Source organism: Macaca fascicularis, chromosome 5, assembly GCF_037993035.2.
Source record: "Macaca fascicularis isolate 582-1 chromosome 5, T2T-MFA8v1.1".
Classification (NCBI taxonomy): Eukaryota; Metazoa; Chordata; class Mammalia; order Primates; family Cercopithecidae; genus Macaca; species Macaca fascicularis.
Genome location: NC_088379.1, coordinates 180,459,003 through 180,473,737, shown reverse-complemented (window position 1 = coordinate 180,473,737; position 14,735 = coordinate 180,459,003). Strand labels below are relative to the sequence as shown.

Genomic DNA, 14,735 nt, shown 5'->3' with positions numbered 1-14,735 from the left:
TTCAGATACTACACACATTGGTTTTAGCCATCTGCTGGTGAAATCTCTTCCTATTATATGAAGTTTCAAGCTGTTCTAACCTTTTCTACTTCCCCACATTGTGTGTGTGTGTGTGTGCGCACGCGCGGGCGTGCACGTGTGGGGGATGTGTGTGTGGGTGTGTGTGATGTGTGTGGGGGGAGGAATGTTCAAGAAACAATTTTGCCTGCACAAACAACAGCTACTGAAATGGGAAGGTGTTCAGACTCCTTTTTTTAACCTCCTCTGGGGCAGATGGGATGGACTAGAATTCTCAAGAAGGCCAGTTCAGTGAGCAGCATTAAAAATAGCCGACTAGCTCAATCTCTCAATATAAACTTAGTTCTCACAGGAACTTTGCAATTATCATATGCTTCATATGTTGCTATATGCATCTATGCCTTCTAGATAAAGTGTTCACGGATCTTCCTATGACTTAAGCACAATAAGAATCCATTTTTAAATCCTGTTTGTCATTTGTTTCTGAAGAAAAAGGAAAAGTCATTAATTATCTGAGGGGCTTCAGCATTACAAAGACAGATTGGATCAAGAATTTTCATAAGGAGGAAATCTTTGGCATGAGGATATGTGTGTGTATCTGAGGCGTGGGGTGGCTAGAGGTGGGTGCATGTGGAACCTAGGTCATCCTTGCAAGTACCCTTAGCCTGTCAGTCCTCTTACCTAAATTCTCCTTTATCAGTTGTGGCTGTCACATAGTGCCTCATCAATATTTCCTCCTGCAAAATATATACACTTAAGCATTTCTAGTTAATTTCTTAGAAGATATCTAGAAAAAGCCTAGGAAATTGTGACCTTTATTTTGAATATTTACCATCGTTTCCTGATGTCTCAGTTTAAATGATTAAAGCTGTGTTTCAATAAGTAAAAGTGATGAGACTTCAAAAAGCAAAAGTGACCACGATGGCTAAAGAATTTCTGACAACTACATGACAGCACAGTAATAGTTCACATAAATAATAGTTAAATTAGGCCAGGTGTGGGGGCTTACACTTGTAAACCCAGCACGTTGGGAGGCTGGGGTGGGTGGATCAGGGGTTTGAGACCAGCCTGGCCAACATGGCGAAACCCTGTCTCTACTAAAAAGACAAAAATTAGCCAGTGATGCGTTTCAGTGTCCCAGCTACTTGAGAGGCTGAGGCAAGAGAATCGCTTGAACCCAGGAGGCGGAGGCTGCAGTGAACTGAGATCACACTGCTGCAGTCCAGCCTGAGTGACAAAGCGAGACTCCATCCCCCACCCCGACCCCCCAAAAAATAATAAATTACATCTAATAAGGACAGATAACATGTAGTGAATAGTTACTCTACGTCAAGCACTTTTTTTTATATTAACTCATTTAATCCTCATGAGAACCATATGAGAGAAATTCTCTTATTGTCACATTTTTAAAGATGATAAGCGCAAAAGAATAAATTTGGCAAAAACCACACAGTGATCGGTGTGTCCAACGTGCTCTCGTTTGCTGTGCCACTGTCTTTGTCATTGTTTTAAAACCATGAATGATAGCAAGAAGTAGGTTTTCATTATGAGTCACTACTCAAATATCATATAGGAGCACTGAAGTCAAAAGAGTCAAAAGTAATTTCCCTTACTACATAAAATGCATTCAGATATTGTCTCTTCCAGTCTCTGCCACTTTTAATATTTGCTGGTCAAAGTTCAGTAAGTTTTGAGGTCAGGAGTTCAAGACCAGCCTGACCAACATGGTGAAACCCTGTCTCTACTAAAAATACAAAAAAAATTAGTGGGAAATGGAGGTGCGTGCCCTTAGTTCTAGCTACTTGGGAGGCTGAGGCAGGAGAATCTCTTGAACCTGGGAAGCAGAGATTGCAGTGAGCTGAGATTGTGCCTCTGCACTCCAACCTGGGCAACAGAGCCAGACTCTGTCTCAAAAAAGGAAAAAAAAAAAAAAGAAAAAAATACTTCACTAAGTTGACTTCACAATATACTAACAGGCTTCAACTTACTGTCTGAGAAATTGACTAAAGAGTACAAAAACACACTTATGTAAAAATAATAATTTCTAATATTCAATAGCACAGTAGGGAAATTATAGTTAAAAATAATCTGTTGTATATTTCAAAATAGCTAGAAGAGATGAATCACAATGTTCCTGACACAAAGAAAACATAAATATTTTAGGCGGTGGATATCCCAATTACCCCGATTTTATAATTATACATTATAAACGTGTATCAAAATATCTCATGTATCCCCAAAACATGTACAACTATGACACATCAATAAAAAAATCTGTTACAAAAAAAGGTAATACAGATACATGGAGTGCAAAAGAATAAATACCATTGAAATGAAACCATAAGCATGTAACATTTGAGAGCAATAAATTCAAAATGGATTGCTACGCATGCAACTATGGTGAAGATTAATTATTATAGAAAGTCTCAGTTGGGAAGGAACGGTTTCTCTGGATTTTGCAGTAGATGAGGAAGACATCAGTCATAGGAAACATTCTCTTATTTGTGGAGGATGGGTTTATAATTAAGGAATTTGATCTTAGTATCCTTCAACATACTCTAGGACTTGATTTATATGTTTGACCTGGTATTATCAGTGCAAATATACTTTCCCATAGTGCTGAAGTTTGAAAACAAAATTTTAAATTAGATTAACAAAAATATGAATTTCTCCCTTTGTGATCTTCTACAGGGTGTTTTGAATGCTGTATCAAATGCCTGGGAGGCATTCCCTATGCTTCTCTGATTGCCACCATCCTGCTCTATGCGGGTGTCGCCCTGTTCTGTGGCTGCGGTCATGAAGCCCTTTCTGGAACTGTCAACATTCTGCAAACCTACTTTGAGATGGCAAGAACTGCTGGAGACACACTGGATGTTTTTACCATGTAAGTCACTCTAGTATTTCTTGTTATTTTTGCAGTGTATATATTTACACTTCTGTGTGTTAAATAAGTGGGGCCTACAGTTAAATGAGGTGATGATATAAATGAAACAGCACTCTTAGGGCATACATGATTCAGAAGGGTAATCATGATTCATAATTGCCTTTACAGTCAATAGAAGGCACGTAGCACGGGATCAGAGGCCGACTGAATCAGGGATTAACCAATGCTTTAAATGTAAAGTTGTATTCAAAATTTGGTTACCATTAAGTGGAATTCTGGCACTTTTCTTGCTCTTCTAATTTGAACAGAGGCTGTTCTGTTAGAATAGTGCCAGGTACAAATCTGGCCCTTGCTGCTAACTTTAGGAAAATCACCAAAGCTCCATGGGTGCTCCCACCTTTAAAAGAAATAAACTCAGCCCTGGGGTATGGTATCTTACTGTTGCTGCCTCACAGAAATGATATAAATATTATGCAACGTTCTTATTGTCTTCCGTAAAAGAGTAAATCATAAGAAATCGAGCAACCTTTTTTTTTTCAAACACCAATTATACTTTTCTCTCATAGAATGTAAAACTCCTAAGATCACTATATTATGATTATGTTAAAATAACTTTTTTAGAAAAGTAACTTAAACAGTCTGAAAATTAGTTTGCTGTTGAAATTTCAGCTCCTTATTGGAGAATATAGAGAACAAAGATTTGGGATTGAATTATAGAAACATTTATTTCTAAATAAGTTACTAACTGAGATAATTTATTCAGTGATTTTTATGCCCACAAAAAGAAAATAATTTATTACAGTTTGTTTGTAATCCCAGCTGATAATAAACTTGTCTCCTGGGCCCTTATAGCTTTTGTTATAACTTCTTGTGTTTATTTCATGCTGTTTGATACCTGTGTTTGTAAAGTTCTTCATGTTCCTTTATTTTGTCATTCTAAATAAACTCAAACATTCTTAATGTATATACATTTTTTAACTAATATGATGCTTTTAGATTTACAAATCTGAGTGGGTATCTGGATGGTTAGTGTAGCTTTGCTTTTTAATCTTATTATTCCATCTAAAAGAGCTTGATCACAATTCTCATCTATGCAGGGCAATTCCTGTCGACCTGGTGTAATTATAACCTAAGATCCTACTCTGAAAAAACACTTGGTCAACCCAGACAACTTTTTTTTTAGTCGGAGTCTCGCTCTGTCACCCAGGCTGCAGTGCAGTGACGCGATCTCGGCTCACTGCAAGCTCGGCCTCCTGGGTTTAGGCCATTCTCCTGCCTCAGCCTCCCAAGTAGCTGGGACTACAGGCGCCCGCCACCATGCCCAGCTGATTTTTTGTATTTTTTTAGTAGAGACGGGTTTCACTGCATTAGCCAGGAGGTTCTCGATCTCCTGACCTCGTGATCTGCCCGCCTAGGCCTCCCAAAGTGCTGGGATTACAGGCGTGAGCCACTGCACCCGGCCAACCCAGACAGTTTTTTAGGTAGAAGACAATTTTCTCCAACTACAATATCAGGAATGTATCATATTGCTAAATTTCTTATATTCCATCAGGTACAGGCAGATTATCTTGAACAAGGTATTTTTCAAAGTAATTTTCATAATTTTTTTCCATAAAAGTATATTTCAAAGTATTTTTTATAAATACCATAACATCTTTTATTTATTTATTAAAGTTACTAATTTCCCCTGAAAATGAAGAGAGAATGGAGTTGTGGGCTGGGCACGGTGGCTAACGCCTGTAATCCCAGCAGTTTGGGAGGCCAAGGTAGGCAGATCACTTGAGGCCAGGAGTTCGAGACCAGCCTGAGCAACACGGTGAAACCCCATCTCTACTGAAAATGCAAAAATTACCCGGGCATAGTGGCACATGCCTGTAATCATAACGATGAGGGAGACTGAGGCACAAGAATCTCTTGAGCACATAAGGCAGCTCCAGCCTTCACAACAGAGTGAAACTCTGTCTCAAAAAATAAAAATTAAAAAGAAAGAGAATAGAGTTTTACATTTCTATCAGGTAACAGAGCAAGAATGCTGTGTTTTAGGGGGTGGGTGGATGACATTTACCTCTGGTCAGAGTACATAGCAAAACTTTTGGTAAAAGGAAAGCTGAAATATTTGTTTATTTAAAACCTGTTGATACTTAAAACCTAGAGAAACACTGATAAGAAAATAAGAAATAAAATGCGGAAAATGAGATTGAGAAAACCAGTGCCCCCCACCCCCTACACATACATGGGGATTAGAAGAATGGAATTGATTAGCTACTAAATTAAGAAGTGAAATTATTATAAAAATATAGTCTGTAACTCTGTAGTATCAGGTGAAAGCTTCACCAAGGTCACTGACAAATGGGAATGAAGAATTAATAGCAAGTTGAAAGTTGCATATTATATTTCCCAAAGTAAATTTATTTTACAAATTAGTCCTGAAAAATTGACATTATGCATTACATTGAATCCTTTAAGCATTAGTAGACAGTTTATCAATTTTCATCAAACTAAATACAAACCTATGTATAAAACCAAAATTTAATAGCTGTCAATGCCTTAGATTCAAATAGCATGAATCAACCCTTTAAAGATTATAAGTCATATTCATCATTTGGAATATAATTAAAATGCTTTAGATTATTACAGGTTAGCTTTTAGAGAGTCTTAAGTAAATGATTGCATGGATATATTCTAATGTGATAAAACTGACATTTTCTAGATTTATCGCAGCCTACCCTGGACAAAATATGTTCTCACTGTGCATTATTTTAAGCCATCACAGATGTCCTTAACATCTACAGATTCTCTCTATATAAACTACATCCAAATTGTTAAATTTAGTTATAGAATTACAAGTTTGTAAGAAATCATAAGCCTAATGAATGGCAAGAGATGCTTGCATACATCTATCAGCAATTACGGTTAAGATATTTGATATTTAAACAACAAACTTTCATATATTGTAGAGAGCTACTAAAGCTCTAATGGCAGTGTATGTGGGGGGGGGGTGAGGAGAGTTTAGAAGAAAGATTGGAGATTATATGCTTAATTTCATACTTTTACCTTTGCTCTGTCATATTATATATTAAATATGAAACCAATAATGCATGTTTGGAATAGAAAACATACCATTTTGATTGGAATACATGTAAATGTCAAAATTCTCTCTCTTTTCATATTTCACATTACTAAAATTCCTTATAGAGGCCCTCTGGAGCTAACAAAGTATTTGAGACTCTCTCCCTGCCAACAAATAGTTCATGAAAACACAGAGGGAAAATATATACTGTAAACCTCTTAGTACTATTAGTGCCAAGTGATAAATTTAAAGATTACATAAAGGTTTCGAGGAGGTAGATATTACTCTATGCAGGGCTGCATTATGGGGTATCAGAGGGATGGAAAAAATGCAGGGGAAACAGAAGATGTAAAATAAGCAAGCAGAAGGCAGAAGAGGCTGAACAATACATTTGCACGCCATACATCTCTCTTGGAAATCAACTAAGGTAGGTTTGGAAAAGAATGTGTAAGAGCATAATTGCGGAGAAAAAACTTACCTAATTTTAGTAATTTACAGTCTATTTCTTTTCTCCATAGTTCTCATACTTAGTTCAACTAAATTCATCACTCCTATATTATATACTTGGAAAAGAAGCTTGTTTACTGGATGTGTGAACTTAAAGATAAAACCAGTTGTCCAAGCCCTGAATCTTCCATCTGTGGTCCTCAAGATTTGAGGAATTACCCACTTCTTTATCTCAGGGACCACAAAATTTCTCTCTCCCTCTCTTTTTCTCTCTCCACTATCTCCCTTCTCTTAAATACATACACCTATCTCAACATGGTCAATATTTCCAAGTCCAGAAGAAGACATGAAAGGCAATGGCAAACACAATGACGTGTGACTATTCTGTTTCACTAATCACCTGTCCATAATGCAAATATACTGACCATAAATGAGTTTGCAAATAATTCTCATTCTTATGTAATCCATATTTTAGACATATAATTCTAAATGCCATCAGCCCCTGACAGTGGGAGCTGGCCTGAAGTCGAGCTCCTAAACTCTTAGCTGATATCACTCATTAAACTTTGTTTTCCTATTACATTTGAGATGTGGAGAACTCCAGAGAGAGAGAAGAATGTATTTCTCAAAGAATTTCTCAAAGATTTTGTTACTCATTTATATAACTCATTTATAGTCATTTATATAACTTTTAGTACCTCTCTGTCTCTTGTCTATTTTGTTCCCCTGAAGCTTTTAATCCCTTAATTTTCAGCTTAGTTTCTCAAATCCAGGTCATTTATGAGTTCCAAACTGCTTTGATAAGAAGTGTGCAACTTCTTATCCATTAGGAGATATTCCTACACTTTAATCACAACTTCTGTTGGTTTAGCATTGCCATTTAGACCTACTCAGCACTCAGAACAGCTTTGCCACTTTCTGCTATGTGATGAGGAGGACATTTTTTTCTGATACTTGTGATTCAGGCTTTTTCTTCTGAGAGCCTTTTGTAAAGATGTTATTACTGTGCTTCCTAAGTCATTTGATGAAGTAAGTAAGAAGTAGGGTAGGTGTTTTGCTTCTGTGAAGCAGATTCATATTGGACAATAAAATATGGAGACTGGTTAGAAAATTATATATCACACAGAAATCCAAACCACTAATTTTGCTAAGTGACTTGGCTTTTCGAATAGCTCTCCTAAGGACTGGGCAAGGAACAGTCTTACTCATAAGCATGCCTTCCTATAACTTATAAGATAAAGACTGTATTTGGGTTGTTTTTCAGAGTGAATACTTTATTTTCAAAATTTTATTGATTTTTTTAATTGACTGTAATTTCAAGTTAACACATCAAAAACTGAGTTCACTACCTAGTGAATTCTTTAATATTGCATGCACATATAAAATAGTTTCTATTTACCGAAAACAAAATCAATCAGTAAGCTCAGACAAAATAGATATATAGGTTTTGCTCTCAACTAACTTCATGTGGGTTTACATTTCTAAGTTTGCTTGTAGTTTACATTTACTCCTTGGAGGTTAATGAAGTAGGAAACAGTTATTAGCAGCTTAATGGATGAGTGTGAGAAGGGAAAACTGTGAATTAATAGCAACATGAAATATGAAACAAAGTTTCATAGACTAACGTGAATCATAGTACTGTGCAAACTGCGTGTACTGAACTAGGTTGTTGACAAGTAAACCAAATTGCTGAAGTCTTCTACTCACAACAATGGCTGAAGATCTGCCAAATTTGTATTGATGTATGTTTATTGTTTAGTCTTTGGGAGTCAGACATAATGTAAGTCATAACTGGAACTCCTGTTAGAAAACCATACTGAATTCCTGACTTTGAATTAACCATCAAATAGTGTGCATATCATTAGGCAATATTTCAGCCAGGTTAGTACTTCTCGAATGGGTGTTTTAAAAAAACCTCAAAATACCAGAGTGTGAAATAACAACAAGAACAAACCCAATACTTGAACCGTGAGGAATTTAGACAGACGAGATGGAATGGTGGATAAGATTCTGGAGCCAAACTCCCCATGTTTGTTCCATATTGTCTCTGCCCCTTTCTAGCTTTCTTACCTTGAAAAAGTTACTTAACCTTTTTGCCTCAGTAACTCATCAGTAAAAGAGACGTATTAATGCTGCTTACATTCTAGAGTTGTATGACAATAAAATTAGTTGATATTTCAAAAGAATTATAACGTCACTGGCACAGAGTAAGCACTATACAAGTGTTTATTATTATGATGGTGGTAGTAGGGGTGATAGTGGTTATGATAATGACGACATCTACTCTGAAACTGACTCACAGTTTTGATACCTACTATCATGCTGCCTTAAGTCTGTTTGTCCCTGAACACACCCTAAACAACCAGTTATTGTGAGTTATCTCACAATAACTCACTCACTCACTATCATCAGAACAGCATTGAGGAGATGGTGGTAAACCATTCGTGAGAAACCACCCCTATGATCCAATCACCTCCCGCCAGTCCCCACAATGGGGATTATAATTGAACATGAGATTTTAGTGGGGACCAGATCCAAATCATATCATTCTGCCCCAGGCCTCTCCCAAATCTCTTGTCCTTTCAAATTGCCAAATACGATTATGCTTTCCCCAAATTCCCCCAAATTCTTAATTCATTCCAGTATTAATTCAAAAATCCAAAGTCCAAAGTCTCATCTGAGATGAGGCAAGTTCCTTTCACCTATGAGCCTGTAAAATAAAAAACAAGTTAGTTACTCCCAAGATATAATTGAGGTATAGGCATTGGGTAAATACTCCAATTTCAAAAGGGAGAAAAACTGAAAGAAAGGGGATACAAGCCCCCATGCAAGTCCAAAATCCAGTGGGACAGTCATTATATATTAAAGTTCCATAATAATTTCCTTTGACTTTGTGTCTCACATCTTGGGCACACTGGTGCAAAGGTGGGGCTCCCAAGTTTTGGGAAGCTCTGCCCCTGTGACTTTTCAGGGTTCAATCCCTGTGGCCGTTCTCGTGGGCTGCTTTTGAATGCCTATGGCTTTTCCAGGCACAAAATACAAGCTGCTGGTGGATCTACCATTTTGGGGTCTGGAGGATGGTGGCCTTTTTCTCACAGCTCTACTAGCTAGTACCCCAGTGGGGACTCTGTGTGGGAGCTCCAACTTCACTTTTCCCCTCCACAGTGCTCTAGTAGAGGTTCTCTATGAGAGCTCCACCCCTGAAGCAGACTTATACCTGGACATCTAGGCTTTTCCATATATCTGAAATCCAGGCAGAGGCTTCCAAACCTCAACTCTTGCCCTCTGCTTCCCTGCAGGCTTAACACTGCATGGAAAGCTGCCAAGGTTTATGGTTTGCACCCTCTGAAGCAGTGGCCCGAGTTGTATACTTGAGCCCCTTTCAGCCATGGCTGGAGTGGGAGTAGCTGGTGTGTAGGAAGCAGTGTCCTGAGGTTGTGCAGGGTAGCAGGGACCTTGGGTCAGGCCCTTGAAACCATTCTTTCCTCCTATGTTTATGGGCCTGTGATGGGAGGGGCTGCCACAAAGGTCTCTGAAATGCCTTTGAGGCCTATTCCCCATTGTCTTGGATATCAGCACTTGGCTTCTTTTAACCTATGTAAATTTCTGCAGCCTGCTTGAATTCCACCGCTGAAGATGGGCTTTTCTTTTTGACCACATGGGTAGGCTAAATTTTTTTCACTTGTATGCTCTGCTTCCCTTTAAATATAATTTCCATTTTTATGTCCTTTCTTTGGTCATGCATATGAGCATAAGCATGTTAGAAACAGCCAGGTCACATCTTGAATGCTTTGATGCTTAGAAATTTCTTCCACTAGATACCTTAAGTCACCATTCTCAAGTTCAAAGTTCCACAGATCCTTAGGGCAGGGACACAATGTGGCCAACCTCTTTGTTAATGCGTAACAAAAGTGACCTTTGCTCTGGTTCCCAGTAAGTTCCTCATTTCCATCTGAGAGCTCCTCAGGCTAGACTTCACTGTCCATATCACTATCAGCATTTTGGTCACAACAATTTAGCAGGTGTCTAGAAAGTTCCAAACTTACCCTCATCTTCCTGTCTTCTTCTGAGCACTCCAAACTGTTCCAGGCTCTGCCCATTACCCAGTTCCAAAGAGGTTTCCACATTTTCAGGTATCTTTATAGCAATTTCCCACTGCTTGGTACCAGTTTTCTGTATTAGTCCATTTTCACATTGCTATAAAGAAATAGTTGAAATGGGGTAATTTAGAAAAAAACAAGATTTAATTGGCTCACAGTTTTGCAGGCTGTATATAAAGCATGATGCTGGCATCTGCTTGGCTTCTGGGCGGGGGGGGGGGGGGCTCAGGAAACTCACAATTATGGTGGAAGGCAAAAGGGAAACAGGCATATCTTACATGGCCAGAGCAGGAGCAAGCGAGAGTAGGGGCAGGTGCTGCACACCTTTAAACAACCACATCTCACCATAACTCACTCACTCACTCACTTTCACAAGAATAACACTGAGGGGATAGTGTTAAACTATTCATGAGAAACTTCCCCTATGATTCAACCACCTCCCACCAGGCTCCACCTCTCACATTGGGGATTACAATTAAACATTAGATTTGGGTGGGGACACAGATCTAAACCATATCATAGCAACTTTAAGGAAACATATCTATAAATAAGAACATGATAGTTTCATTCAAATAATATTTGAAGAGTTATCAGGTAGAAGAAAACTTGCTTTTTTATTTATGGTTCAAAGAGAAAAAGACTTAAGCCAAAGTATTTCAATTTATAGAGAAATATTTTCTTTGGCTTCATATAAAGAACTTTCCAAAAGTCTTTTCAAAAAAGAATACACAGACTACCTTGAAATGGGGTGATTTTCCTATCAATTAAGGTGTTTAGGCAAGGATGGTAATGAACTTATAGTTCTGAAATGCTTACAATCTATAATTCACTTAGTCTTGTTAATTCGAGAATGGCTATCTTAGTAATAGTTCCTATTTCACAAGTTGAGCTATCATGAATTTCAAGTATGAAAATTTATTTTAAAGTCTTTGTATTTATTATACTTCTTTAATACTCCTGTTTCCAAATATATATATATATGTATATGTATATGTCTGTATACGTGTGTGTGTGTATATATATTTAGGTTAATCTTATGTCTGATTAATCTTTTATTGAATGTACTCATTCAGAAAAAAAAATTAGGTGATATTATATGCCACTCACTGTGCTCATCTTTAGGAAAGCATAGTAGAGCAAGAAAAATTCCTTGTCTTCAAGCCCTGAAATATGAAAGGATATGAGCAAAGTTCCATCCACATCAGACTAAACAGACACAAATAGAGAATGGTGGAGTTAGTACTTTAGCAGAGTTATAGGTTGCATCAAGCTAACCAAACAGAGGGAATTGAGATGCTGCAGTAATTAATATCATACTGTAAGGTATTAGCACAGACATAGAAAAATATATAAAATGGAACAGAATACAAATGCAAAAAGAGACCTAAATCCATGTAAGTACTCATAAATATATATGAAACTATGTTGCTACCTTATATTTTACCAAAATTTTTCAGGTGCATTAAAAATTAAAATTTAATAGTAAGCTAATTTGTAAAAGCTAGACAAAAATATAAATTAGGGTTTTCTTTACCATGGGGTAAGAAGGATACAAGCAATATAATAAATCACAAAAGAAAATATTTATGTATTTGACCTATTATAAATTAAAATGATATTCATTGAAGTGTTACAAAAACATTAAAATGTATTAAAAAAACTGATAAAAATATTTACCACTTACATGAAAAGAGCTCATTTTATAAATGAAGAATTGTTACATCTACAGCAAAATATCTCACTAGAAACAGGAAAAATATAAAAACAGGTATACTAAAAACTACAAAAGATTAATAGCTTATAAGCATATTTTCATCCTCACTAGTAAACTCAGAAAAGTAATTTTAAATGATACCATTATTTATAACCTATCAATTTATCAGGAAAATTAAATTATAATACCTAGCGTTAGGGAACAAAGAGAGAGTAGGACCTTTGCTTTTTATTAATGCGTCTTTATTTTGGCACACACTTTCTGGACACCATTTTGACCATATGTACATTAATTTTTTTCTAGGAATTTATCCCAGGGAAGAAATCTAGATTGTGAACAAATATTACATAATATTATCATTGTTTCCATGCTGTTTTAAATAACAATTTCTAGCTTACCATTGCTGCTGCAAAAAAGAATCACCACAAATATGGTTACTTTAAAAAAAACGTATTATCTTAGAGTCCTAGAGGTCGTTAAGTATGAAATGGGTCTTACTGGGCTAACTGAAATGAGCTAAAATCAAGGTGTTGGCAGAATTGTGCTCCATCTGGAGGCTCTCAGGGAAAAACTGTACTCTTGCTTGTCCTGGATTCCAGAGGCCACCTGCATCCCTTGGCTCATGGTCCCCATCCATCTTCAAAGCCAGCAGTGTGGCATCTTCAAATCTCACTCTGAATTTGACCCTGCCTCTCTTGCCTCTCTCTTTTGCTTTTAAGGATCCTTGTGCTTACAACGGGGTTACCCAGATAATCCAGGGTAATCTCCCCACCTCAATATCATTAATTTAATCACATCTCCAAATTCTTTTTGGCATATGAGATGACATATTTACAGGTTATGGAGATTAGAATGTGAACATCATTGGGGCCCTTTATTCTTCCTATCACTGAACAAAAGTAGACAATTGGTAAAATAGATCATGATACCTTCAAATGACAGAATGTGTCATATCCTAAACATTGTTTAAAAGGTATATAATAGTTTAAAATGTTCATAATATATTGATTTAAAAGGAAATTTTCAAAGGGGTATATAGGAAACATAGCTTTGTGGAATTAATTAAAATAAAAACTGGTAGTATAAACAGTGAATAATCTGCATTTTTCTGGTATGCTTTTAAAAAAAATATTACAAGGCTTATATATTGCTTTTACAATTAGTAAAACAGTTGTGTAACAAAGTCTGAAAGTCTGAATTTAGTATGTGAATTAATCCCTTAAGAAGTAGGATAATATGGATGGTTGTCTTGAAAGGCAAAAGTAGTGAATGTAAAATTTCTTCACTACTTCTCTATTTGATCCTTCTGTGACTTCATAATTAATGATTTCTTCATCAGAGGGTTATCTTCTGATATATCACTGACACAAATTCATCCTTACCTAGATAAGTAAGAGTTTAATTTTCCTAATTTAATATTCGAAGCTATGTGTTCTATTAACTTTATATATTGCATGTTGATAAAAGGATACTTGTGTGACAAAGAAGAGAATTAAGTCAGTAAGATATGTCAGGTTTATTATAATTTAAATGTTCGATAATTTAACATTTTGAAATGGATTTTGGAATGTAACATTAGCAAATGTCCATCACCACATTGTTTGAAGGAAAACTTTACCTAAGAATATTTGAATGTCAAGAAATTAACATTAAGCTTCAATGATGTCTATAGCTTGTGAAAGGCTGATAATGGCTCCCAATATTATAATCCCTGTAACATCATATGTTACCTTTTATGGCAAAACAGACTTCGAAGTCGTGATTGCATTCAGGATCCTGAGGTGAGCAGTTCCTCATGGATTATCTGGATGGGCCCCAAATCCCAACATAAGTGTCCTCATGAGAGGGGAACAGAGAGCCATTTGACCAGAGAAGAAGGCAATGTTACTCCTAAAACAAGATGCTACCTGCTGGCTTTGAAGAAGGAAAAGGGGCCAGTAGCCAAGGAAAGCCCAGAATGGAGTACTCTGAAAGTTAGAAAGAGCAAGGGAAGTTTCTCCGAGTGTTTAGAGGGAGCAGGGCTCTGCTAATACCTTGATGTCAGCCCAATGAAACTGATTTCAAACTTCTGACCTCCAGAACATAAGAAAGTGTCTTTTTTTAAAAAGTCACAAAGTTTGTGGTAATTTGATGATAACAGTCATAGGAAATTAACACATAACTTAGGTTAATTTATTGCAGCATTTCCTGCCAGGTATTTTTACAGAGTGTTTGAGATAAAGTTTGAAAAGGTACCATTAAAAGGTTTATGTTTGCTATGATTGCCAGCAATAATTTACAATTATACTTCTAGCATAGATGCCACCCCTTGCAGTCTCATATGTTTTAATTGAACGAAACATGAATTTGAGATAAATGATGTCAGCAAGTGGGTGGACTGTATGTCCCAGCCCTTGTCCCCCATAAAACATCAACTCAGCAACAATTTACAGACCAATACCTTTATGAGATTTCCAGAATCCCCTTAAGAGTTTGCAGTACTCCAGGGGAGCAGAAAGCCTA

General features: G+C 36.7%; 1 protein-coding gene across 4 annotated transcripts in view; it reads left to right on the top strand.

The window, feature by feature from the left end:
• The window catches only part of GPM6A (glycoprotein M6A), a 368,540-nt gene that overhangs the window by 297,848 nt on the left and 55,957 nt on the right, over nt 1-14,735 (top strand). For all 4 annotated transcript variants that reach the window (XM_015450561.3, XM_074040779.1, XM_015450559.3 and 1 more), the window contains exon 2: nt 2,710-2,902. In XM_015450561.3, the coding sequence (XP_015306047.1) occupies nt 2,710-2,902 (193 nt within the window). The remainder of the gene's footprint in view (nt 1-2,709; nt 2,903-14,735) is intronic.